Source organism: Balaenoptera musculus, chromosome 1 (genome assembly GCF_009873245.2).
Source record: "Balaenoptera musculus isolate JJ_BM4_2016_0621 chromosome 1, mBalMus1.pri.v3, whole genome shotgun sequence".
Classification (NCBI taxonomy): Eukaryota; Metazoa; Chordata; class Mammalia; order Artiodactyla; family Balaenopteridae; genus Balaenoptera; species Balaenoptera musculus.
Window position 1 is genome coordinate 134,166,812 of NC_045785.1, and position 25,291 is coordinate 134,192,102.

Genomic DNA, 25,291 nt, shown 5'->3' on the forward strand with positions numbered 1-25,291 from the left:
TAGAGATTCTGGATTTTGTTGTCTTCTTTTGAAAAGTATTGATTTTTATTTTATCAGGCAGTTAACTTGGCTGGACTCAAAGTCTAAATTCTGTCTCTCCTTGGAGAACATATTTCTCCTTGGAGAAGTCTTTCCAGATTTTATCTTCATTTGGGCTTCTTAGAGTTTCCCCTGCACGTGCACAGTTGCATATTCAGCCAGAGATTTGGATGAAGTTTTTATATAGATTTGGGGAATTTTTCTTGCCTTTCCAGAATTTCCCCCCTCACTTTCTAGCCAATTGTCCTCTGACTTTTTTTTTTTTTAACGCCATTCCTTACGTGCTCCCCCCAACTTTTTTTTTTTTTAATTTTTAAATTTTATTTATTTATTTATTTTTGTCTGTGTTGGGTCTTCGTTTCTGTGCAAGGACTTTCTCTAGTTGCGGCGAGCGGGGGCCACTCTTCATCGCGGTGCGCGGGCCTCTCACTATCGCGGCCTCTCTTGTTGCGGAGTACAGGCTCCAGATGCGCAGGCTCAGTAATTGTGGCTCAGGGGCCTAGTTGCTCCGCGGCATGTGGGATCTTCCCAGACCAGGGCTTGAACCCGTGTCCCCTGCATTGGCAGGGGGATTCTCAACCACTGCGCCACCAGGGAAGCCCTGTCCTCTGACTTTTGAAGCCATTAAGACTGTGGCCTTCTGCTTGAGTTTCTGGTGCTCCACATTGTAACTGGTGAATGTCCTCAGACAATAAACTTTATAAGTGCAATTCTCACCCAGTGCATCTTACTTTTTCCAAAGATCTGTTCTCCAGTTTCTGCCTTCTTTTGGTTCCTCTCTTGTGCTTTTAATAGTTGTTTTTATAATTTGTAATTATAATCAGATGAGCATTTCCAAAGATACCTGCTTCTCCACATTACCAGAAATGGAACTCTCCCCCATCCTTTTAAAACTATGCTTTTTTATTGATTATTGAAACAGTAACGTACATTGCAGGGAAACTGAAACAAGGTAGAAATTTATAAAAAGGTGGGGGGAAAAGTCACCCTGAGGTGACTGTTGTTAACATTTTTAGTATATATTCTTCCATTCTTTATTTTTTTACTACTCTAATAGAAATAATGCTGTATATGTAATTTACAGTCCTATTGTCTTAACATACCATGAAATGTTACTGTATCATAAAATCATTTTGTAAACATTTTAAGTATCTGTATAATCTCCTATGACTTGACTCTATCATAATTTTAATAATCACTCTATTTTGGCTATTTCTCTAATAACTTGTATTCATGCCTTCTGGCCAGTGGCTTCCTGATTTTTTTTTAATTGGGGGAAGGGTTGTCTAAGTTTCTTTTAAATGTTACCTTTCGATAATTGGAAATTTGACTAATAATTGGAAATTAATGTTTTTAGGAATGATAATGATTTTAGGTTATGTTTATAAAAAGACTCCTTTTAGAAAATATTTATACATGCAATTATATATTGTCCATGATTTGCTTCACAGTATTAATGGGGCACTTGAGGGCAGGGTGAGGGTGGAGGTGAGAAAACTTGGCCATAACTTGGTTGTTGAAGCCGGTTGATGTGTACTGGGGACTTCATTATTATCATCTGTTTAGTTCAGTATACATTTGAAGATTTCCATGATAAAAAATTAAGAAACTATCTTTAAAGCTTAACATATGTTTGGCTGCAAATAAAAGGTTTTCATAATGCTTTTATGTGATTATAAAACCCTGAATAAAGTAACTAGAGTTAAAAATAGCCTATGAATAAAATTTTTCCAGGATTTACTTTTTAATGAAATATTTGATATATTTTTAAGAATGTGTTAAATGTTTGTTTGAATCTTATGAAATTGCCAATGTTTGACCATTTTTAGCCTACAAAACTGGCAAGTTCATATGGTTAATCTATTATGTATTAGGAAATATTCTGATAAACAACTGTGAATTCACCACCTAAACTAAGAAATAGACTATTACCAAAACTGTTGAAGTATTTTACATATTATTTGTTCTATCCTCACTTAAGGGGTAACCATTATCTAAAAATTTTTATTTTCTTCTTTCTTTTGTATTTTTTTAAACTTGATTTAAAAAATTTTTAACTCATCTCATAATTCCCATATATATAGATCTACCAGAAATATTTGTACCCCTAAACAGCAAGTTGTATATCTTGCTTGTTTTTCATCTTTGAAAAATATATCATCAGACTATATGTAGTCTTCTGTGGTTGCCTTTTTTCACTTGTGTGTTTCTCTGCTGTATCCATGGTCATGTATGTAGCTCTCGTTCATTGTTTTTTCAGTGCTGTCTTCTAGCATTTCATTGCATGAATGTATCAGAAAGAATTTATTATTCTTTTGAGGATAGACATGAGATGTGTCTCCTAATTTTTTGCTGTTATGAAGTATGTTGCTATGAATATTCTAAGAGTCTTTTTGGTGCCCATGTGCAGTAGTTTCTTAGGCAGGGGCTTTCAAACTTTTTGACTGTGACCCACAATTAGATAAAATATTTTACATTGCAACCCAATACAGAAATTAAAGTTTTCTGAAATAATATTTACTTGTATTCGATGATATGTACTTTGATCTTTTTCTGTTAAATAAAAAAAGCAGTTGAAAAACATTGCTGCTTAGACTTACTAAACTGATATCATAAAATGGGTGAAAAACACTGTGATTTGTTTGAAAAAATATGTGCCTAGATGTAAAATTTGTGTCATAAAGAGTATATCCATATTTAACTACACAAGACAGTGTCTAATTTTTTTCAAAATGATTGTACCAAATTTACATTGAGCTTTCATTACTGCATATCCCTGTCAACATTTGTTATCATCAAACTTTGCAATCTGGTATAAAATGACTTCAACTTTCATTTTCATTCAATTAAATATTTATTAAGCTCCTACTATGTCCTGGGCATTGGTCTTGATGTTTGGGATATATTAGTGAATAAGAAAAACAGAGATCACTCTCTTCGTGTACCTTTTCATTCTAGTTCTTCCTAATTTAAATTTCACATATTTCTTTTTTCATTTTCAGAAGTTCTATCATTTTCAAATCTCTCTGGTCATTTGTATTCTTCTCTTATTTCTTACTTTAAACCACTTATTGTAAAATAAAACATGGATTAAAAAAAAAACCCACAAAACAAATATATGGTTTAATGAAGTTTTGCTAACTACCCTAGAAACCCCTCCAAGTGCCTCATCTCAGTCCACACCCTTTCTTCTTCCAGCAATACCCAGTGTCTTGGCTTTTATAGTACCAACTGTCTGGTGTTTGTAGTTTTATCACATAAATGTGATCGCTAGTTTAGCCTTGCCAGTTTTTTTAATTTGTTAAATGTTTACCACTATTTTTTTTTGAATTTTTGAATTTTATTTTATTTATTTTTTTATATAGCAGGTTCTTATTAGTCATCAATTTTATACACATCAGTGTATACAGGTCAATCCCAATCACCCAATTCAGCACACCACCATCCCCACACCCCCATGGCTTTCCCCCCTTGGTGTCCATACATTTGTTCTCTACATCTGTGTCTCAACTTCTGCCCTGCACACCAGTTCATCTGTATGATTTTTCTGTGTTTCACATACATGCGTTAATATACGATATTTGTTTTTCTCTTTCTGACTTACTTCGCTCTGTATGACAGTCTCTAGATCCATCCACGTCTCAACAAATGACTCAATTTCGTTCCTTTTTATGGCTGAGTAATAATCCATTGTATATATGTACCACAACTTCTTTATCCGTTCATCTGTCGATGGGCATTTAGGTTGCTTCCATGACGTGGCTATTGTAAATAGTGCTGCAATGAACATTGGGTTGCATGTGTCTCCATGAATTATGGTTTTCTCTGGATATATGCCCAGTAGTAGGATTGCTGGATCATATGGTAACTCTATTTTAGTTTTTTAGGGAAACTCCATACTGTTCTCCATAGTGGCTGTATCAACTTACATTCCCACCAACAGTGCAAGAGGGTTCCCTTTTCTCCACACCCTCTCCAGCATTTGTTGTTTGTAGATTTTCTGATGATGCCCATTCTAACTGGTGTGAGGTGATACCTCTTTGTAGTTTTGATGTGCATTCCTCTAATAATTAGTGATGTTGAGCAGCTTTTCATGTGCTTCTTGGCCATCTGTATGTCTTCTTTGGAGAAATGTCTATTTAGGTCTTCTGCCCATTTTTGGATTGGGTTGTTTGTTTCTTTAATATTGAGCTACATGAGCTGTTTATATGTTTTGGAGATTGATCCTTTGTCCGTTGCTTCATTTGCAAATATTTTCTCCCATTCTGAGGGTTGCCTTTTAATCTTGTTTATGGTTTCCTTTGCTGTGCAAAAGCTTTTAAGTTTCATTAGGTCCCATTTGTTTATTTTTGTTTTTATTTCCATTACTCTAGGAGGTGGATCAAAAAAGATCTTGCTGTGATTTATGTCAAAGAGTGTTCTTCCTATGTTTTCCTCTAAGAGTTTTACAGTGTCCAGTCTTACATTTAGGTCTTGAATCCATTTTGAGTTTATTTTTGTGTATGGTGTTAGGGAGTGTTCTAATTTCATTCTTTTACATGTAGCTGTCCAGTTTTCCCAGCACCACTTATTGAAGAGACTGTCTTTTCTCCATTGTATATCCTTGCCTCCTTTGTCATGGATTAGTTGACCATCGGTGCGTGGGTTTATCTCTGGGCTTTCTATCTTGTTCCATTGATCTATGTTTCTGTTTTTGTGCCAGTACCATATTGTCTTGATTACTGTAGCTTTGTAGTATAGTCTGAAGTCAGGGAGTCTGATTCCTCCAGCTCCATTTTTTTCCCTCAAGACTGCATTGGCTATTTGGGGTCTTTTGAGTCTCCATACAAATTTTAAGATTTTTTGTTCTAGTTCTGTAAAAAATGCCATTGGTAATTTGATAGGGATTGTATTGAATCTGTAGATTGCTTTGGGTAGTATAGTCATTTTCACAATATTGATTCTTCCAATCCAAGAATATGGTATATCTCTCCATCTGTTGGTATCATCTTTAATTTTTTTCATCAGTGTCTTATAGTTTTCTGCATACAGGTCTTTTGTCTCCCTAGGTAGGTTTATTCCTAGGTGTTTTATTCTTTTTGTTGCAGTGGTAAATGGGAGTGTTTCCTTAATTTCTCTTTCAGATTTTTCATCATTAGTGTATAGGAATGCAAGAGATTTCTGTGCATTAATTTTGTATCCTGCAACTTTACCAAATTCATTGATTAGCTCTGGTAGTTTTCTGGTGGCATTTTTAGGATTCTCTATGTATAGTATCATATCATCTGCAAACAGTGACAGTTTTTCTCTTCTTTTCCAATTTGTATTCCTTTTATTTCTTTTTCTTCTCTGATTGCCATGGCTAGGACTTCCAAAACTATGCTGAATAATAGTGGTGAGAGTGGACATCCTTGTCTTGTTCCTGATCTTAGAGGAAATGCTTTCAGTTTCTCACCATTGAGAATGATGTTTGCTGTGGGTTTGTCATACATGGCCTTTATTATGTTGAGGTAGGTTCCCTCTATGCCCACCTTCTGGAGCGTTTTTATCATAAATGGGTGTTGAATTTTGTGCATCTATTTTCTGCATCTGTTGAGATGATCATATGGTTTTTATTCTTCAATTTGTTAATATGGTGTATCACATTGATTGATTTGCATATATTGAAGAATCCTTGCATTCCTGGGATAAATCCCACTTGATCATGGTGTATGATCCTTTTAATGTGTTGTTGGATTCTGTTTGCTAGTATTTTGTTGAGGATTTTTGCATCTATATTCATCAGTGATATTGGTCTGTAATTTTCTTTTTTTGTAGTATCTTTGGTTTTGGTATCAGGGTGATGGTGGCCTCATAGAATGAGTTTGGGAGTGTTCCTTCCTCTGCAGTTTTTTGGAAGAGTTTGAGAAGGATGGGTGTTAGCTCTTCTCTAAATGTTTGATAGAATTCACCTGTGAAGCCATCTGGTCCTGGACTTTTGTTTGTTGGAAGATTTTTAATCACAGTTTCAATTTCATTACTTGTGATTGGTCTGTTCATATTTTCTATTTCTTCCTGGTTCAGTCTTGGAAGGTTATACCTTTCTTAGATTTTGTCCATTTCTTCCAGGTTGTCCATTTTGTTGGCATAGAGTTGCTTGTAGTAGTCTCTTAGTATGTTTTGTATTTCCGTGGTGTCTGTTGTAACTTCTCCTTTTTCATTTCTAATTTTATTGATTTGAGTCCTCTCCCTCTTTTTCTTGATGAGTCTGGCTAATGGTTTATCCATTTTGTTTATCTTCTCAAAGAACCAGCTTTTAGTTTTATTGATCTCTGCTATTGTTTTCTTTGTTTCTGTTCCATTTATTTCTGCTCTGATCTTTATGATTTCTTTCCTTCTGCTAACTTTGGGTTTTGTTTGTTCTTCTTTCTCTAGTTCTTTTAGGTGTAAGTTTAGATTGTTTACTTGAGATTTTCCTTGTTTCTTGAGGTAGGCTTGTATAGCTATAAACTTCCCTCTTAGAACTGCTTTTGCTGCATCCCTTAGGTTTTGGATCATCGTGTTTTCATTGTCATTTGTCTCTAGGTATTTTTTGATTTCCTCTTTGATTTCTTCAGTGATCTCTTGGTTATTTAGTAACATATTGTTTAGCCTCCATGTATTTCTGTTTTTTACGTTTTTTTTCCCTGTAATTCATTTCTAATCTCATAGCGTTGTGGTCAGAAAAGATGCTTGATATGATTTCAGTTTTCTGAAATTTACTGAGGCTTGATTTGTGACCCAAGATGTGATCTATCCTGGAGAATGTTCCATGCGCACTTGAGAAGAAAGTGTAATCTGCTGTTTTTGGATGGAATGTCCTATAAATATCAATTAAATCTATGTGCTCTATTGTGTCATTTAAAGCTTCTGTTTCCTTATTTATTTTCATTTTGGATGATCTGTCCATTGGTGTCAGTGAGGTGTTAAAGTCCCCCACTATTATTGTGTTACTGTCGATTTCCTCTTTTATAGCTGTTAGCAGTTGCCTTATGTATTGAGGTGCTCCTATGTTGGGTGCATATATATTTATAATTGTTATATCTTCTTCTTGGATTGATCCCTTGATCATTATGTAGTGTCCTTCCTTGTCTCTTGTAACATTCTTTATCTTAAAGTCTATTTTATCTGATATGAGTATAGCTACTCCAGCTTTCTTTTGATTTCCATTTGCATGGAATATCTTTTTCCATCCCCTCACTTTCAGTCTGTCTGTGTCCCTAGGTCTGAAGTAGGTCTCTTGTAGACAGCATATATATGGGTCTTGTTTTTGTAGCCATTCAGCAAGCCTGTGTCTTTTGGTTGAAGCATTTAATCCATTCACGTTTAAGGTAATTATCGATGTGTATGTTCCTATGACCATTTTCTTAATTGTTTTGGGTTTGTTTTTGTAGGTCCTTTTCTTCTCCTGTGTTTCCCACTTAGAGAAGTTCGTTTAGCATTTGTTGTAGAGCTGGTTTGGAGGTGCTGAATTCTCTTAGCTTTTGCTTGTCTGTAAAGCTTTTGATTTCTCCATCGAATCTGAATGAGATCCTTGCTGGGTAGAGTAATCTTGGTTCTAGTTTCTTCTCTTTTATCACTTTAAGTATATCATGCCATTCCCTTCTGGCTTGTAGAGTTTCTGCTGAGAAATCAGCTGTTAACCTTATGGGAGTTCCCTTGTATGTTATTTGTCATTTTTCCCTTGGTGCTTCCAATAATTTTTCTTTGTCTTTAATTTTTGCCAATTTGATTACTATGTGTCTTGGCGTGTTTCTCCTTGGGTTTATCCTGTACGGGACTCGCTGTGCTTCCTGGACTTGGGTGGCTATTTCCTTTCCCATGTTAGGGAAGTTTTTGACTATAATCTCTTCAGATATTTTCTCTGGTCCTTTCTCTCTCTCTCTTCTCCTTCTGGGACCCATATAATGCAAATGTTGTTGCGTTTAATGTTGTCCCAGAGGTCTCTTAGGCTGTCTTCATTTCTTTTCATTCTTTTTTCTTTATTCTGTTCCACAGCAGTGAATTCCACCATTCTGTCTTCCAGATCACTTATCCGTTCTTCTGCCTCAGTTATTCTGCTATTGATTCCTTCTAGTGTAGTTTTCATTTCAGTTATTGTATTGTTCATCTCTGTTTGTTTGTTCTTTAATTCTTCTAGATCTTTGTTAAACATTTCTTGCATCTTCTCGAACTTTGCCTCCATTCTTTTTCTGAGGTCCTGGATCATCTTCACTATCATTATTCTGAATTCTTTTTCTGGAAGGTTGCCTATCTCCACTTCGTTTAGTTGTTTTTCTGGGGTTTTATCGCGTTCCTTCATCTGGTACATAGCCCTCTGCCTTTTTATCTTGTCTATCTTTCTGTGAATGTGGTTTTTGTTCCACAGGCTGCAGGAGTTTAGTTCTTCTTGCTTCTGCTGTCTGCCCTCTGGTGGATGAGGCCATCTAAGAGGCTTGTGTAAGCTTCCTGATGGGAGCGACTGGTGGTGCGTAGAGCCTGGTGTTGCTCTGGTGGGCACAGCTCAGTAAAACTTTAATAGCTTGTCTGCTGATGGGTGGGTCTGAGTTCCCTCCCTGTTGGTTCTTTGGCCTGAGGCCACCCAACACTGGAGCCTACCTGGGCTCTTTAGTGGAGCTAATGACAGACTCTGGGAGGGCTCACACCAAGGAGTACTTCCCAGAACTTCGGCTGCCAGTGTCCTTGTCCCCACGGTGAGCCACAGCCACCCCCCGCCTCTGCAGGAGACCCTCCAACACTAGCAGGTAGGTCTGGTTCAGTCTCCCCCGGGGTCACTGCTCCTTCCCCGGGGTCCCCATGCGCACACTACTTTGTGTGTGCCCTCCAAGAGTGGAGCCTCTGTTTCCCCCAGTCCTGTCGAAGTCCTGGAGTCAAATCCCACTAAGCTTCAAAGTCTGATTCTCTAGGAATTCATCCTCCCGTTGCCGGACCACAGGTTGGGAAGCCTGACGTGGGGCTCAGAACCTTCACTCCAGTGGGTGGACATCTGTGGTATAAGTGTTCTCCAGTCTGTGAGTCACCCACCCAGCAGTTATGAGATTTGATTTTACTGTGATTGTGCCCCTCCTACCATCTCATTTTGGCTTCTCCTTTGTCTTTGGACATGGGGTATCTTTTTTGGTGAGTTCCAGTGTCTTCCTGTCGATGATTGTCCAGCAGCTAGTTGTGGTTCTGGTGTTCTCTCAAGAGGGAGTGAGAGCACGTCCTTCTACTCCACCATCTTGGTTCCTCTCTCCACCACTTTTTAATTTACACTTTCTCCCTTTATCCATTTCCTTACTATTTACCTGTGGAGGAACCTCTAGAGTCTCCCACAGTCTAGACTGCATTCAGTGCAGTTTAATATGTTCTATGTTTTCTAGAAATTAGCTGCTGTTTCCAAAGGTTCAGTTGGGTTCAGTGCCTTTGGCAAGAGTCTGGGTTGTGTTGGGTTTTTTCATCAGGTCTTTTTTGTGATGTTAGCAGTTGTCTAGATCCATTATTTGAGGTTGTTAAAAGGTGAATTCTCATTTCATTCTTTTTTATTTATTAGTGGGAATGCTTTTATAAAGAGACATTTTTCCCTCATCTAGTATTTGCATACCCAGAGGTCCATTTCCTATAGGCAAGGAAGGATAAATATTTGATTTTTTTCTCTTTATTTAGCAGTTTTGAAGATAATGAATTGGTGTTATCATTTAACGAAGACCAAGTAGTTTATTTTAATTTTATTTTGAACTCATAAATGTAAACAAAGATGATGTGTTTCAACCCATTGCAATTATTACCCTTATTGAAACTCACATTGTCCCATCTTTGGCCAATGGAAGTCTCTTCAGGTTGGCTTTCATGTCCCTTTTCATGACCCTAGTAATCTTGTAACAGTTTCTTTGCTATTTGTATGCAAAGATGTTGCATGTTCATTTTGTCCATCACCTGCCCCCTGCCTGGAATCAACATTTCTTTAATAAACCTTGGTTTCTTATAGTGGGAAATGGACCTGGATGCTAAAAATGCTCATTGCTACTAGGGTGACCATAATTTCTAGGCCTTTTCAGCAGGTATAGCTAGGATATCTATATATCATACACACACAACTATTTAAAGATAAAATATCTCATGAGTTCTTATTAATACTTCTAATTCAAATTCAGGACCAGAGTTTTACTTTACCTCTTCCATATTATACATGCATATCCTTTCTTCCATACCCACAATCTGGTTTTCAGGGAACACAGGGCATGATACAGTATCCTATGTGACTCATTTGCTTTAGCCTACATAACAAATAACAGTCTCAGAATAACAATACTAATACCAATAATATTCCTATAAAGAGGTAACTATATGTTTTGCAAATGTGTTTTTTATAATTGTATATATTGTCTGGGCATATAGGCATTATATAACATACTCTCCTTCTTTTAACCCTCATTACTCTTATTTCTGTGAGTAAGTGCATATTTAATGCTCACTACAATCCTCATGTTGATGTTTCTCTAGTCATTTGACTGTCTGAAGCTCGTTCTCCAGGAAATTACTTGGGAAGGGTTCATCGGAACAATAATTCTTGGGTTTTTACATGTTGACAAGTTTGCCTGTCCTCTGTATGAAATTTTCTTTCTTGATAATATTTGATATAGCACTCCATTTTTTTTCTGGTAAAGTGTTGCTATTGAAAAGTCTGATGATAATTAAATTTTCTTTTCCCTAAAAATCACTTTCTCTTTTTGTCTCGGCCTAAAGATTTTTTTCCTTTAAGTCCAGTAATTTCATTAAGCTACGCCTCAGTGTTGATCATTCTGGGGCAGTGTTCTCAGGTGTGGTTGGCTTTAGCTGGGACTGTTAACTGGGGAGCACCTACACTTAGCCTTTCTGGCATGGTGCTCTCAGGGTAGTTGGACTTCTTACATGGTAGTTTAGGAATCCCAGAGAGAATGTTCCAGCAGTCAAGGCAGGGGCTACATGTTCTTTTTTGACCTTACCCTGGAAGCCAGCATCAGTTTTGTTAATTTTGTGTTTCTTGAAGCAGTCATGAGCTTGTCTAGGTTCAATGAGAGCTGACATACACCCCAACTTTCAATGTGAGGAGTGACAAAGAATTTGTGGCCATGTTTTTAATTTTATTTTCATTTATTTATTTTTTTTAATTAAAAAAATTTTTATTGACGTATAGCTGATTTACAATGCTGTGTTAGTTTCAGGGGTACAGCAAAGTGAATCTGTTACACAAATACATATATCCGCTCTTTTTTAGATTCTTTTCCCATATAGAGTGGCCATGTTTTTAAATTACCGTAGTATTTGTCTTAAAATTTGACATAAAATTTAATTAAGTCAATGATCATGCAGTTTAGATTGAATCGTAATTAATATTTGCTAAGGTTGTTAAAATATCTAAAGTATAACTTTAGATATACTGTAGAAGTAAACTTTATTAGAATCAGGAATAATTATTGCCATTAGTAGCTCAAGTATAGTAACAAATATAAAGATGGCTTGGTAAAATATATACATTTTACATTTACACATTTGTTTAGAGATGAAAGTTGCAAGTAAAATCTAAAATATTTCTCACTAAGAAAAGGTGACAAAATATCAGGCAGTGGCTTTATCCTTTGCACTAAGATTTCTAACTGCATCCTATTTTTAGGTTTGTATAATTTTGAACCAACTGATAGTGCTTTGATTTTGCTTTCATAGTACATGAATATGTTACATACATATTACTTTATAGCATATGATAAGCCCACTATTTTCACCAGAGTAGAGCATTTTAGTAATGTTACAGATCTAGTCTGCCTTCTGATGAATGGTTTTTAATGTTTTTTAAGAGAAATCTTGAAAATGGTTTCATTGAATTAGAAAACATTACATAATTTAAAAAATACAATCTTAATTTTAGAGTGACTTAGATATATCTTTCTTTATGATATTTTATATTTTATCTCATTTTATTCATACCAGAAAAACTGTACTTGAGATTCTTTACACTTACGATTCTACTCAATGTAAATAAAATGGCAGCATGGGATTACACAGCCACAGTAAAACATACTATAGCATGTTTTACAATGTCTGATCTTAGAGCTTATCTAATTCTGCCAGAGTGTTTCAAAATACAGCAAAAACCACTTTTATAGTGTTCATGTTGCATCACTCTGGTTTTATTACATTCTCTTTTCCTTCAAAATTTGTATTAGCTTTTACAAATTAAAAATTGTAGTAGTGATGTTTTTATGTGTGTGTACACACATATATACATATCTGTATCTGTCTGTGTACATATGAAGTGTATGCAACATCTGAAGATTGGTTATGTCCTGGTGGTGAATCAAGGGAAAGAGAAAGTATTGTTTTTAAACAGCTATCTATTTCTCAAATAGCTCTTGTCATTAATTTGATCCTAGTAAGTAAAGAATATTGCTATTCAACTGTCTTTAATTTTTATTTGCAGGTAAGCTTTTGGGTTGTTAGAGAGATTCTTCATGCTCAAACATTAAAAATTAGAGCAGAAGTTTTGAGCCACTATATTAAAACTGCTAAGGTAAGACAAACTTGTGTTTCTATTTTTGAGTTTAATCATTTAGCAATGCTTGTAAGTAAATGTTTGCCTGTGACACTATTTATCTACACTAGAAAATAAGGCCTACTGACTAATATAAGTCCGTTTTTTAAATTGAATGCCTGTTTCCATTGCCTTTTCTTTTATTCCTCCTGTCTTCCTTCCCTTTCTTTTATACTTTTCCTCCCTCTCTCAGAGAAGCTGAATTACATAATATTTGACTGGGCAGAGGTCAGATTATGATGAAGTTTAATATTTATAAAATATTTGTCTATTCTGCAGGTGATTGAAAAAGCCTTATAGGATTAAGTAGAAAAATACGTATCAATTATTTGCCTTTGAAATAGATCACTCTGCCAACCATATGGAGAATGATAGGACTTTATTTTTTTTTAAATAGTATAAATGAGGATGTTAACCAAATACCTTAATTGAGCAGCATAGATAATAGATGCAGCAAGAGAAATAGAACATGGATTTCAAGGATAGTCAAAATTTAGAGAGGAGGATGGAATAGGACATTCAAGATTTTATTAAAATTTGTAACAACTCCAAATTTATGTTAACTAAAAAGAGGTATAATTGTAACCACATCCCTCATTATTCTTATAATAAATGCATAACTCATCTCACCTGTGAATGAAGATGGAATAAAATGAGGATATCATTTTTACAATTGTAAATTATTGTAAAAATGTAATAATTGTAAGTCATAACTCTTCCATATTTCCCTTGAGCACCTGGGAACAATTGTATTCTAACATTCTATGGCACTAGGTGGCAGAGCTAGCCTTCTGAAAATTTGATATTTTGCAGAAGTGTCATAAAATTTTTAAAACCATTCTTTGTGATATGTTAGATAAATATTGGGTTTTAGCTAATAGAAGTCCATGACTTTTCTCCATAGATACTGAATTTGCATTATTGTTTTCTGGTATTTTTGTTAGGTTTTTTTATGTACTTGTTGTATGTTCCACTCAAAACCACCAAATTTTGTCCATCAAACCTGCCATTATCCTCATCAAATAATCATTTAATTCCAATTCAGACTCGTAGACTTTGAGTTATTTTTGATAGTGTTTACTTTCATCTCAAGCCCTAAATTCATAATTTTTTTGTCTCATTTCTGTCTCTTAAATCCCTCTAGTCAGACTCGCCTTCTGCATTCAGTTTGTTATAAAACTGGCAGGTCTTTCTCTTCTTTTAGTAGGTTGTTTCAGTTAGGGTTCTGTAGAGACAGAAAAAAATATATATATATATGTATATAATGTATAAAAAGATTTAAGAAATTATCTCGTGTGATTAGGTGGGGGAAAACTGGCAAATCTGAAATCTGTAGGGCAGACAGCCCAGAAACTTGGGCAGGAGTTTCAAGATTTTTGCTGTTATAAATACCACTGCTTATAAAGCATTCATGTGTGAGTCTCTTGGTGCTCAACTGCAGGTTAAAGCCCTAGAAATACAGAGAGAAAAGACAAATTTATTTTCAAAGAAATGACAATTAGACCAGTAACTTTCATTGAATCTGATGAAAAATAACATTTTTTTGTGTGTTGGCTATTTAGGTTTTCTCTCCTGAAATGTCTGTTCAAGATCTTTGAACAATTTTCTATTATAGTATTGGTCTTTGATTTTTATAGCAGTTTTAAAAATATAATTCCAGATGCTAAAGTTCTTTGCTATATTCTTTGCATACATCTTCCTATTTGTGACTTGTCTTATAACTCTTTTCATGTTATCTTTTGATATAGATGCTCTTAATTTTAATAGTCAAATGTATTAATCTTTAACTTTCATTTTCTGATTTAAGAATATCTCACTTAAAATACCTTACCCTCACCTCTGAGAATATCAAAGATTTTCTCTTATATTATTCTTTAAAAGTTCTACAGTTTTGATTTTGGTATTTAATTCATCTGAAATTTTAGATATAATATGTATGAATTATGGATCCCAGTTCACATTTTTCCATATGAATAATCCTGTTGGCACCATTTTTTAAATCTTTTTTTAAAGTTCCCTTTATTTTGTCTGGAAGCATTTTTATGTCACCCTTCTTCTTGAAAAATGCTATTCCAGACTTAGTTTTTTTTTAATTTACTCGGGATTTCTTGAACTTACTAGCCCTGGGAATTAGTGTCTTTCAGTAATTTGAGAAAATAATCCACCATTATCTCTCATATTGTTTCTACCCCATTGTTTTTTATCATGTCCTTCTGAAGCTCCATTGAGATAAATGCTGGCCTTTTTTGCTCTTCCTTTGATGTCTCTTAATCTTTTATTTCACATTTTTTTAAAAGACCCTTTGGCTTTTGTGTTGCTTTCTAGATAATGCCTTCATTTTTAATCTTCATTTTATTTGAGGCCAATACCTGATGTTCTCCATTTGTGAATTCTTGTTTCCTTGTGTTTATCCTTTTCCTTTTCCTTTTTTTCTTTTACTTGAGTTCATATTTCTTGAAATTTTATGGGGGTTCTTTGAGACCTGAGTTAAGGTGGTATTAGTTAGGGTTCTTCAGAGGAATAGAACCCTTCACTTTTCCTTGGTTTTCATATTCAAAACAGGCCATTTTTGCCTTGGAGTCGCTTCATGGTGAGGAAAGTTTTTAAACGATAAGACCATTGAGATGTAAGCATCTGATAGTTTGAAGAAACCTGGGCAATTAGCAATAATTTGACAAAAATAGTAGATCTCTCGGTAAACGGGTGGAACCTAGCATTAGATGGGAGCCTTCTGCAGGGAGGCTGTAAAAAGCAAGGTCTGGTATTGGCAAGCAGGTGGATATCCCGACATGAACAAGGAACAAAGGATTTGAGGATTCAGCCAGGAGGAAGCAGGAAATTGAGGAGGGCTATGGAAAGCAGGTTTGAACCCAAGCCCTGGAATAATGGGGATCCTGAGTAGGACACCAGATCAGGATCCTGGGCATGGACTCTTCCTTTAAACTTGGATCATAAGGCAGAGGCTAGTAATATTTCAGTATAAGGAAGGAAACTGCTTACTAGAAATGAGGATGCATGGTCATACCAGGTAACCTTGATACTGAGCCATAATTTTGGTTTTCTTAATGTATTACACAACTAGAGGTAGATTTGTTCCCAGAGCTTGGGGGCAGTGCCAAGTTAGAATGTGGAAGTTCTATTGTGGGCCGAAATCAGCTTACTGTAAACATGGTGGATACCCCAAAGACATATCTCAGCAATGAGGGTAATAAGTACTAGAACATTACCAGTTGCCTAGATTATACTTGTTGTTAAAGTTGTCTTGTATTCATGCTGTTTATTTTTCATCTCTCCTCCCTGCTTTTCTTAAATCTTCCAGAAACTATACGAGCTGAATAACCTTCATGCACTTATGGCAGTGGTTTCTGGCTTACAGAGTGCCCCAATTTTCAGGTTGACTAAAACATGGGCGGTGAGTAATTTTCCTTAGTTAATGAAAGGTTAGACTTCCTGTTGGAAGTAAAGATGTGTTAGTTCCTTTTATAGTTCTTAGTAAGGTTAATATTATGATAATAGATAAGGATTTTTGAAGTACTTTGTACTGTTCTTTGAAACCTACATATTTTTTTCTCTCTCCTTAAATAAGTATTTCACTAGGCTTGTTAGGTATTTTTTGGGTAAATTACAACTTGGTGCTTGGTTTCTGCTCTTTAGGAACTCATTTTTCTAGAACCTCTTTAAACATCTTTGACAACATAGCATTTCAAGCTTACTGATGGGAAAGTGTAAATGCAAAAAAAAAATTGTGTTAATCATGTAAAGATTATGCTTTTGGAAAATTTGAGGAAGATACACATTTTAAATTTCAAAAAAAAAATTTACTGAGTCAGATTTCCATTATTTTTTAGTCAGTAAACTCTCAGTTTGTTTCCTTAGGAATAATGGAAAATCTGATAGTTAACATGAAAGTAGACAGTGTTTCTGCACATTGTGGTAGTATGCTAATCATATTTGGTTCTATTACTTTAACAAGGTCAGGGTGTGAATTTTTACTTCTGCAAATTTGTGTACTTTTACAGTTGATTAACCGGATACTGGCCTCAAGGTTTCTAGATATTTTTCATTTAGATTTTATATAACTGAAATTTTAGATTCAGTTAAATCTGTTCATATTTATACTGTTCTTTAATGTAAAAGAGGAATGATTTTGTTTACTACATTTTGTACAGAGGGTTAGTGTGTTCTTACTGTCCTGTAATAAAGACTTGACTGACTTTAAAACAATTTTTTACTTGATAAAATATAACTTTGTTTTTAATTAGCCTAGTGCTGTTTTCACTTTTCATAGTATCTAAAGAGACAGATGTTTCTCATGAAAATCAGGGTAGATTTCTATACTGGAAAAACATTAGCTTGGAAGAGTTTATGGTCCTCTTTATATTTCATTTGTATTTTAGAAACACCTGAGTGAACGGTTTTCCTACTCTAAAAATTATTTTTAATGATGACCTTATTTATTAAAATTTGAACTTAATGAGGGAATGGAAATGATTATAAATATACAGTTATGAATTCCATCTTTGAAGTTTTAGGGAAAAGAATTATACTCTGGTTTATATTGTGGTTTAGAAATGAGATACATTTCCCTCAAGTTAATTTTTATTTTCCTTGAAGTTATTTTCGTTGTCTCCCTCATGTATTGCATGGAAAATAATTTTGTTTAAATTTAGTAACAGCTCCATTATTAATCTGAATAAAATGTTTGGTGTTTATATTAAACTTTAAAACATTCCGCTTTGTGCCAGGCACTGTCTAATTGCTTCACATGCGTAGTGAATGATGTAGACGAAGTCCCATTCTTGTACAGCTAACATTCTACTGGGGAAAGATAAGCTGTAAATAAATAAATGATATATCATAAATAGTGATAAATGCTCTGTAGAAAAGTAAAGCAGAGTAAATGAGGTATAAAATACTTCCGTGCTTTCCTTTCTGTGATGTGTGGTAAGAGTCTCTGATAAGTGACATTTGGGTAGAGACCTAGAGTAATTAAGAAAAACATTCATGTGCATATCTGAGAGAAGAGAATTCCAAACAAATAGCCAGTGCAAAAGGCCTGGCAATGTTCACAGAACAGCAGGGTGGTCAGTGTTGGCAGAGTGAAACAAGCTTAAGGAGTAGTTGATGATAGGAGCTGAGTTCAGAGAGGTGGCATCGAATCAGAGAATGGAGATGCAATTTACCGATATTCAGGGAGGTATAGAGAAGGAGTGTTGGGGGGTTCTATTTTATACATATCAATTTTGAGTTGGCTGATAAAATATTCATGTGGAACTATAAGGTCAGAGCTAGGTATACAAGTTTAATAGAGCAGTTAGAGCTAGAGATACATTTTTGCGATCATCAGCATAAAGATAGTATTTAAAACATGAGATTGTAATCAACAAAGGAAATATCACGGGTAGAAGTTTTCCACAGTCAGGTAAAGAAAGTGTTTCAAGAAAGAGTGCTCACCTGTGTCAAATGAGAACTTTGAGATGACCATTGGATCTGGCAGTTGGAAAGGATTGGTGACCTTGGCAGAGGTGGCTTCAGTACGGTGGTGGGGTGAAAGACTGATTGAATTTGAGAGAATGGTGGAGAAAAAAATGGGACAGTAAGTACAGAGAATGCATTTGAGGAATTTTGCTGTAAAGGACTGGGGTGAGGTCCTGTAGAGAAATCTGGCAGTAGCTGGAGGGAAATAGGAGATTAAAGGTTTGTGGCGTTTTGTTTTCATTTTGAAGATGAGATCCATGACAATATATTTGTATGTTGGTGCAATGATCTAATATAATAGAATGAGGAAACAGTAAGAGAGCAAAGAGTCACTCCAGTGATACCTACTAGATTAGGCACGAGGGAATGAGGTCCAGTACTCTAGTGGGGCAGGAACAGTTTATGCATTTTAACAGGAGAGAAGGGGATGCATTTGGTTACAGACACAGGTATGTTGGTAGATTTGGTGGTGGGATTCTGCAGAAGTTCTTCTGATGCTTTATTTCATAAGACATAAGAAGCAAGGTCATTAGTTGAGAATGGGGGAGGTGTTGGGGGTTTGAAGAAGGAGGAAAGGATGAAAGTCATCTAGGAGAGTGTGAGAGTGAATTAACTAGGGAAACACTGTAGGTTTGGTAGGTCTTATGAAGGTCCACTTGAGATTTTTGGTCATGAACTTAGAGTGAAACCAGTCAGCAAAGTTATGTAGTCTCCAGCCAGGTTCAGGTGTTCAGCATTAACCTGAAGACGTGCAGATAATTGTATTTAAGCAGAGATGGAATTTTTTTAGGCTTGTTTGTACCACAGAGGGGTCAAGGATAGTATAAGAGATAAAGTAGGCAAATGTAAAAGTTGTTTTAGTGATAGATGAGGAGTTTAACCCAAGTAAAAGGAAAGAGATAATGAACAATGAAAAGGTAGTATGGTAACTGGTGTATATCCTGGTACCCTCAAATATTTTTTGGGTTCAGGATGTCCTAGGGAGTGGAGGCTGAGTGGTGGACGATAAGATGATTCAAAGAGGAGTGAAGAAACTTAGAAACCAGGGTATTTGGAGTATCGTCTATGAAGACTGCAATCATCAGGATATAAGAATAATATTGGTTCATAGACTCTTTTTCTCCAGCTACTAAAATCTTAATGATGGGAAAATGACTTGTAGCTCTATTAATGACTGTAATATAAGTGTTGTAATCTAGTGTTCTTTTGTCAAGTACTATAGCCACTAGCCACATGTGGCTATTAAATTTAAATCCTTAGGATTAAATAAAATTTGAAGTTCAGTTCCTTAGTCTTACTTGCCATGTTACAAATGCTCTAGTCACATGTGGCTAGTGGCTATTGTATGGACAGCACAGACGTAGAACATTTCCATCATCACACAAAATTTGATTGGACAGCACTGATCTAGTGCTTCTAATTAGAAGCTGGAAGATTTTGGGGAGGATAGTGTGATAATAAGCTGGAAGGAATTGTGAAGAGAAAGGAGGAAGAACGGCACCTAACTGAACTCCAGACTGATGTTACAACGTTTGTAAGAAAAGAAAGAGAATGCTTCAAGAAAAGGTCAAAGATGGGGCTTTTGCAGAGGATGGACCCTGAGTCCTAGAGGGTACGGTTGGAAAGAATTGGGAGGGGTAGCGCATCGGGTCAAGTTAGAAGATAATAAAGATCATATGAATGAAGAAATGAGAGTGTTTGGGGTTTTCTTTAAAACCGATAAAGGGAATGTACCAGAAAAAATCCTAAGTGGGGGAAATATTAGCAATGTTCGCTTTAACATCAAGGAAAAGGATGCCCATTTTCACCGTTTCTATTCAACATAGAGATCTTAGCCAGCACGGTCAGAAAAAAATGATTAGAAATAATAGGATTTATCCTCAAAAAATTAGAATTACATAGAGTTACCATTTATCCATCAATTCCACTTCTGGGTGTATACCCAAAAGAATTGAAAGTGGGGATTCAAACAGATATTTTTACACCAGTGTTCAAAGCAGCATGATTAACCATAACCAAAAGGTATGAACAATCCAAATGTCCAACAACGGGTAAATGGATGTACAAAATGTGGTATAAACATACCATGAAATATTATTCAGCCTTAAAAAGGAATGAAATTCTGACACATGCTGCACCGTGGATAAATCTTGATGATATTATACTAAATGAAATGAGCTAGACACAATAGGACAAATACTGAATGATTCCATATATAAAAGGTACCAAGAGTAGTCAAATTGGTCGAGACAGAAAGTAGAAGGTGGTTACCAGGGACTGGGAGGAGCAAGAAGTGGGGAGCTACTCTTTAATGGGTATGGAGTTCCGGTTTGGGAAGATGAAAAGAGTTCTGGCCTTGGATGGTTGCAGTGATTGGCCGATAATGCTACTAAACTGTACACTTCAAAATGGTTAAAATGGTAAACATTATGTATATTTTACCACAACCTTTTAAAATAGTCTTCTGAAAACAAGTCTCTGCTATGCCACCCCATATTGAATCCTTTCAATCTGGTTATTAATTTGTTATGAAAATTCCAAAATATAAGTTATTTTTATACATATTAGATTGTGTGGTTCTTTAGTTTTGTGTTTCAGATGTGTCAAGAGCAGTTATGAGTTCCAAGTAATTTGTTTCTCCTGATACTGTACGAGAGTTTTAGAATGATTGACTTTGGAAAAAAAGAATAAGTTTCTTTTTATCCCTGCTATGTCATGTCAGTATATTTTGCATATTTAAATGCTTTGTTATGTGGGAGAGAAAAGGATGTTTGGATTTACAGGTCACTCAGCAGAGAGTTGCACCTAATCTTGAAAATGCCGATCAAGTGTGTTGAAGCTGGGCCACAGAAAGTTGTGAAACCAGTGTTTCAGACCCTGGAAAATCTATCTAAAACATTCAAGCAAAGAACTCCTTGAACTCTTGTGTTTTAAAGAGAGAGGGATATGGGTCAGACATTTTTTTGATAAAGATTATCCAACGATAATCTGCATCTTGGAGCCTGTGAAAAATAGATTCCAACATCAATTCCAACTGTACTGCTTGTAATACTAGAAAGACCAGGTGTTAGAATTTTCTGTCTCCAGGACCAGACTGAGACCCTGAAAAACAGGACCTAGTCTTTGTGAGTGGATGACTGATGAGTGTTGATATGTTCTGCTTCTCCTTTGAATCTCAGTCACCTCAACTTTAAATCAATCCTCTGACTTTTCTGTTAACCTCATAGGAGAATTAGAATTTTATTGGTGGAAGTGTTTTGCCTACTATAAAATAACATAAATATTTTATGATACAAAGTGAAATCTGATTACATCATAATGAAATAGTAACTTCACATATTTAAAGAGAAAAAATTTTTTCCAGAGTCTTTGGAATACTTAAAAATACATATTTTCTGAATCTTTTAGTTAATGCCTTTTGGGTGACTGACCCTGCTTGTTCTTTTATTCCCCTTGATAGCTCCATTTTTTCTCAAAGGGCACCCACTACAAATCTCCTCCTCAAGCCTCCTAAAACAGCTGCAGTTGATTGATCAACTGTGTGCAATATAGCACTGATCAAAGGGATCAAAGAAAAAAATGTCTTGTCAAAAATCCAAACATGTAAATCATAGTTGTTTTTCTTTTTTTAATTTATTTATTTTATTTATTTATTTTTGTCTGCATTGGGTCTTCGTTGCTGTGCGTGGGCTTTCTCTAGTTTCGGAGAGCGAGGGCTACTCTTCATTGCGGTGCACGGGCTTCTCATGCTGTGGCTTCTCTTGTTGCAGAGCACGGGCTCTAGAGCACAGGCTCAGTAGTTGTGGCACATGGGCTCAGTAGTTGTGGCACACAGGCTCAGTAGTTGTGGCTCACGGGCTTAGTTGCTCCGCGGTATGTGGGATCTTCTCGGACCAGGGCTCGAACCCGTGTCCCCTGCATTGGCAGGCAGATTCTTAACCACCGTGCCACCAGGGAAGCCCTAAATCATAGTTTCATAGTTACTGGTAGGACTAGCCATGATTAGATTTATCAAGGAAAATTATTACTTAAATTATGAAATGCAGTATTTATTTCTTAATGATTATGTAAGAATTATCTTTATCTTTGAAGAGGCAGGGGACAATGCATGAAAATATTTGGGGATTTGAGCTGAATATGAATACATAATTATTTTAAATTAGGGAAATGATTAATAAAAATTGTTTAGCCATTTAAAATAGTAAAGACAAGACAAGAAATAATGTATTATAATTTACTACTTAGTAAGTTAATTATTTTATGTACATACAAAGTATATTGTATTTTAAAAATAATGAATTTGGGTTTATTATATGAATAGACATGTTTGATTTTGTTTTATTTATATACTACCAAAATATAATTAAAGAAGATATAACTTTGAAATTAAAATTCAAATTTATAGTAAATATAACTCCAAGTCTTTGCTATAATAAAATTGGATTCGGAAATAACTTAGGCTTTTCTGTTTGTTTTTTAGTTATTAAGTCGAAAAGACAAAACTACCTTTGAAAAATTAGAATATGTAATGAGTAAAGAAGATAACTACAAAAGACTCAGAGACTATATAAGTAGCTTAAAGATGACACCTTGCATTCCCTATTTAGGTGAGTTACATCATGTGTGTTCATTATGCCTGGTTGTTGCTCTGCCTTAATCAGTAGTTTATATAAAATTCAATATATTTTAAAAGTTTGTGTATCCTTTAAAGAAATTAAAGGATTGTTAAGTTGAAAAAATAGACTAGAGGAATGTGTTAGCTTATTACCTGGAGTGTATTTTCATTTCTTCTTAGAGATGGACCATACGGTAAAGCAATATGTTTTACCTATTTTAGTAATGCTTTTAAAGAATGAACCAGTAGTTTGCAGTGAAGTTTAATGCTGTAAAAATATTTAACATTAACTAAAGAAATTGATCAAAAGATTTAATGAATTTATTTTCAACATCGTGAGTTCTTGCTTTATGTAGTTGGCAGATATTTTACAGTGAATTGTGAAAAGCAGTCTCAATGAATATTGGTGTTACTGTTTTCCTGGAAGAAATTAGCCGTTTAGCTATGGAAATTTAGCTCAGTGCTGAGACAGACAAATCTGTATTTGACATATTATTTGCCTAAGAATGTATCTCTTTACTGTATATTTTACAGTGTTGATGAATTCCAAGAAATATTGAACCTAATAACATTATAAGATTATGTTCAACAAAATATGAATAGTAATGCCTTATTAGGTATTTGAATAAAAAAGACTGAAACTATGCCTTTTTAAATGTATATGTAAATTTAAATACAGAAAATACTTTATATTATATATACCTAGTATATGCATTAAAATAAATTGGTTTGATCCCATGTAGAGAGTAATCAAATGATAACATTTGCTTTGTCCCAGTATCCCCTTTGCTCCCCTATCTCCACTTTGTCTTTTATGTAACGACTCATACTGGATTTCACCATAACTATTTTTGAAAATAATGGAAAAACCTGTTACTTGTTTAGGAGACTCTACAGTGTAAACTTTGAAGTCTTTACAATACCAGTGACCGGAACACAAAGTAGAGACAAAGACAGTTGGTAACACTGTCATTCAGCTGCTCTACGGCATCAGCCTTAGTTTGTCAGAGAAGACTTGAACTCATTAGACCATTGTGGGACATTCTAGAATTCCAGTGGGAATGGGGAATGTTGTACACCCTGTGTTGAAGGCAGAATACTCCTATGCATTGTATAGATAGTGGCCACTACATACCATTTGTCTGTTTCTTTGATAAATAGTTCAGGGCCATAATAAGCATGACTCAGTGAGAGAGGCTGTAAGCTGGATATTAGGAAAGATATTCTGCATGTGCTCCACTTTTTTACCACTTGTCACCTTGGCTGTGCCCATTCTTGAAAGATGTAATTTGGGGAGAGGAAGAATAGAGGATTTTAAAAAGTCATCAATATCTTCATACTCCATAAAAACATAAACTTTTTATAGCATAAAGAACATTAGACTGAGAACTGGGAACCATAAATTCCAAAATGGCTCTACCATACTAACTTTTCAAGTCATTGTATTGTCTTCTTTAAGCCTTGTTTTCTTTACCTAGAAATAGCACACATAGGACCAGAATCATGTTCTTCTTAAGGCTGGCTGGGACCACAGTGGTCTCTTGTATCTAATTCACTTATATTACAATTGAGAAAACCGAAGTCCAGAAAGGTAAAAGAGCTGGCTCATAATCCTAAAACCTAGTTAGTGACAGATCTGAAGTTCTGATCTAGCATCTTTCCAATTATAGCTGCTAAACTCTCATTCTAAAATTTACTGATTCTATGATTGTATTTTTTTCTCATCGAAATGTTTTTCTCAAATTTCATAATTTGTATTTTTTAGGAAAAGAGATTATTCCCTGTTGAAAATGAGAAAATGACAGTGTAAATCCTTGTGCTCTGATGTCTAGTTCAGAGGTCTTTGTTTTATATTTATTCACAGTGGAGACTTCAGTACAAGATTTGAAGTCGTCTGTGCATGTGCACATAAGCATACTCTCATGCACGTACAGGGGCGGGTGGGAAATCATTGAAATAGTGGGATCTGGAAAGGTTTTCCATTAAAGAATATACCTGTTTTCTCCCAGCACTGGTACCTAAAACAGAGTAATTGTTCCTGTGGGTTAAAGCAAATGAGGCAAATATTGAGGTGCAGAAGTTGGTTTGGAGAAAATAATAGAACCATGATCTTTTCTGTGTCTTCAGTTTGGTCTCCATTGACTCCTCAATTCAGTTCTTTTACACTTTATATATTCTCATGACCCAGAATCTCCCTTCTCACTATTACCTGTAATTTTGTGAGAGGTTGATGCTAGTTATGTCTGCTTATTGAAATTCTCCACTTGTAGCACCAGTCTTTCTTGATTTGCCTTCTACATTTCTGGCTTTTGTTTTATCGACTTCTCTTTCTCTGCCTTTCTCTTAAATCTGTTCTTATAAAGGTCTCAGTCCACTTCTTTTCTTCCTCTATACGCTCACTTGGAGTAGTCTCATGCAGTTTTTTTCTGTATATCGCCTGATGACTCCCAAATCTTAGACTAGACCTGTACATCTAATTGTCTTTGTAATTCCTGCAGCCTGGTAACATTTTAGGTACTCAAATACTCAAATACTGATTGAATGAGATATGTATGGGTAACTCTTAAATTAGCATGTTCAGAAGTAAATTCATCATTTTCCCCCTTCTTCCATAC

General features: G+C 35.2%; 1 protein-coding gene across 4 annotated transcripts in view; it reads left to right on the forward strand.

Annotated features, from left to right (window-relative positions):
* RALGPS2 (Ral GEF with PH domain and SH3 binding motif 2) overlaps positions 1-25,291 on the forward strand; it is a 166,794-nt gene that overhangs the window by 70,241 nt on the left and 71,262 nt on the right. For all 4 annotated transcript variants that reach the window (XM_036833986.1, XM_036833743.1, XM_036833827.1 and 1 more), the window contains 3 exons: positions 12,473-12,562; positions 15,903-15,995; positions 22,542-22,668. In XM_036833986.1, the coding sequence (XP_036689881.1) occupies positions 12,473-12,562; positions 15,903-15,995; positions 22,542-22,668 (310 nt within the window). The remainder of the gene's footprint in view (positions 1-12,472; positions 12,563-15,902; positions 15,996-22,541; positions 22,669-25,291) is intronic.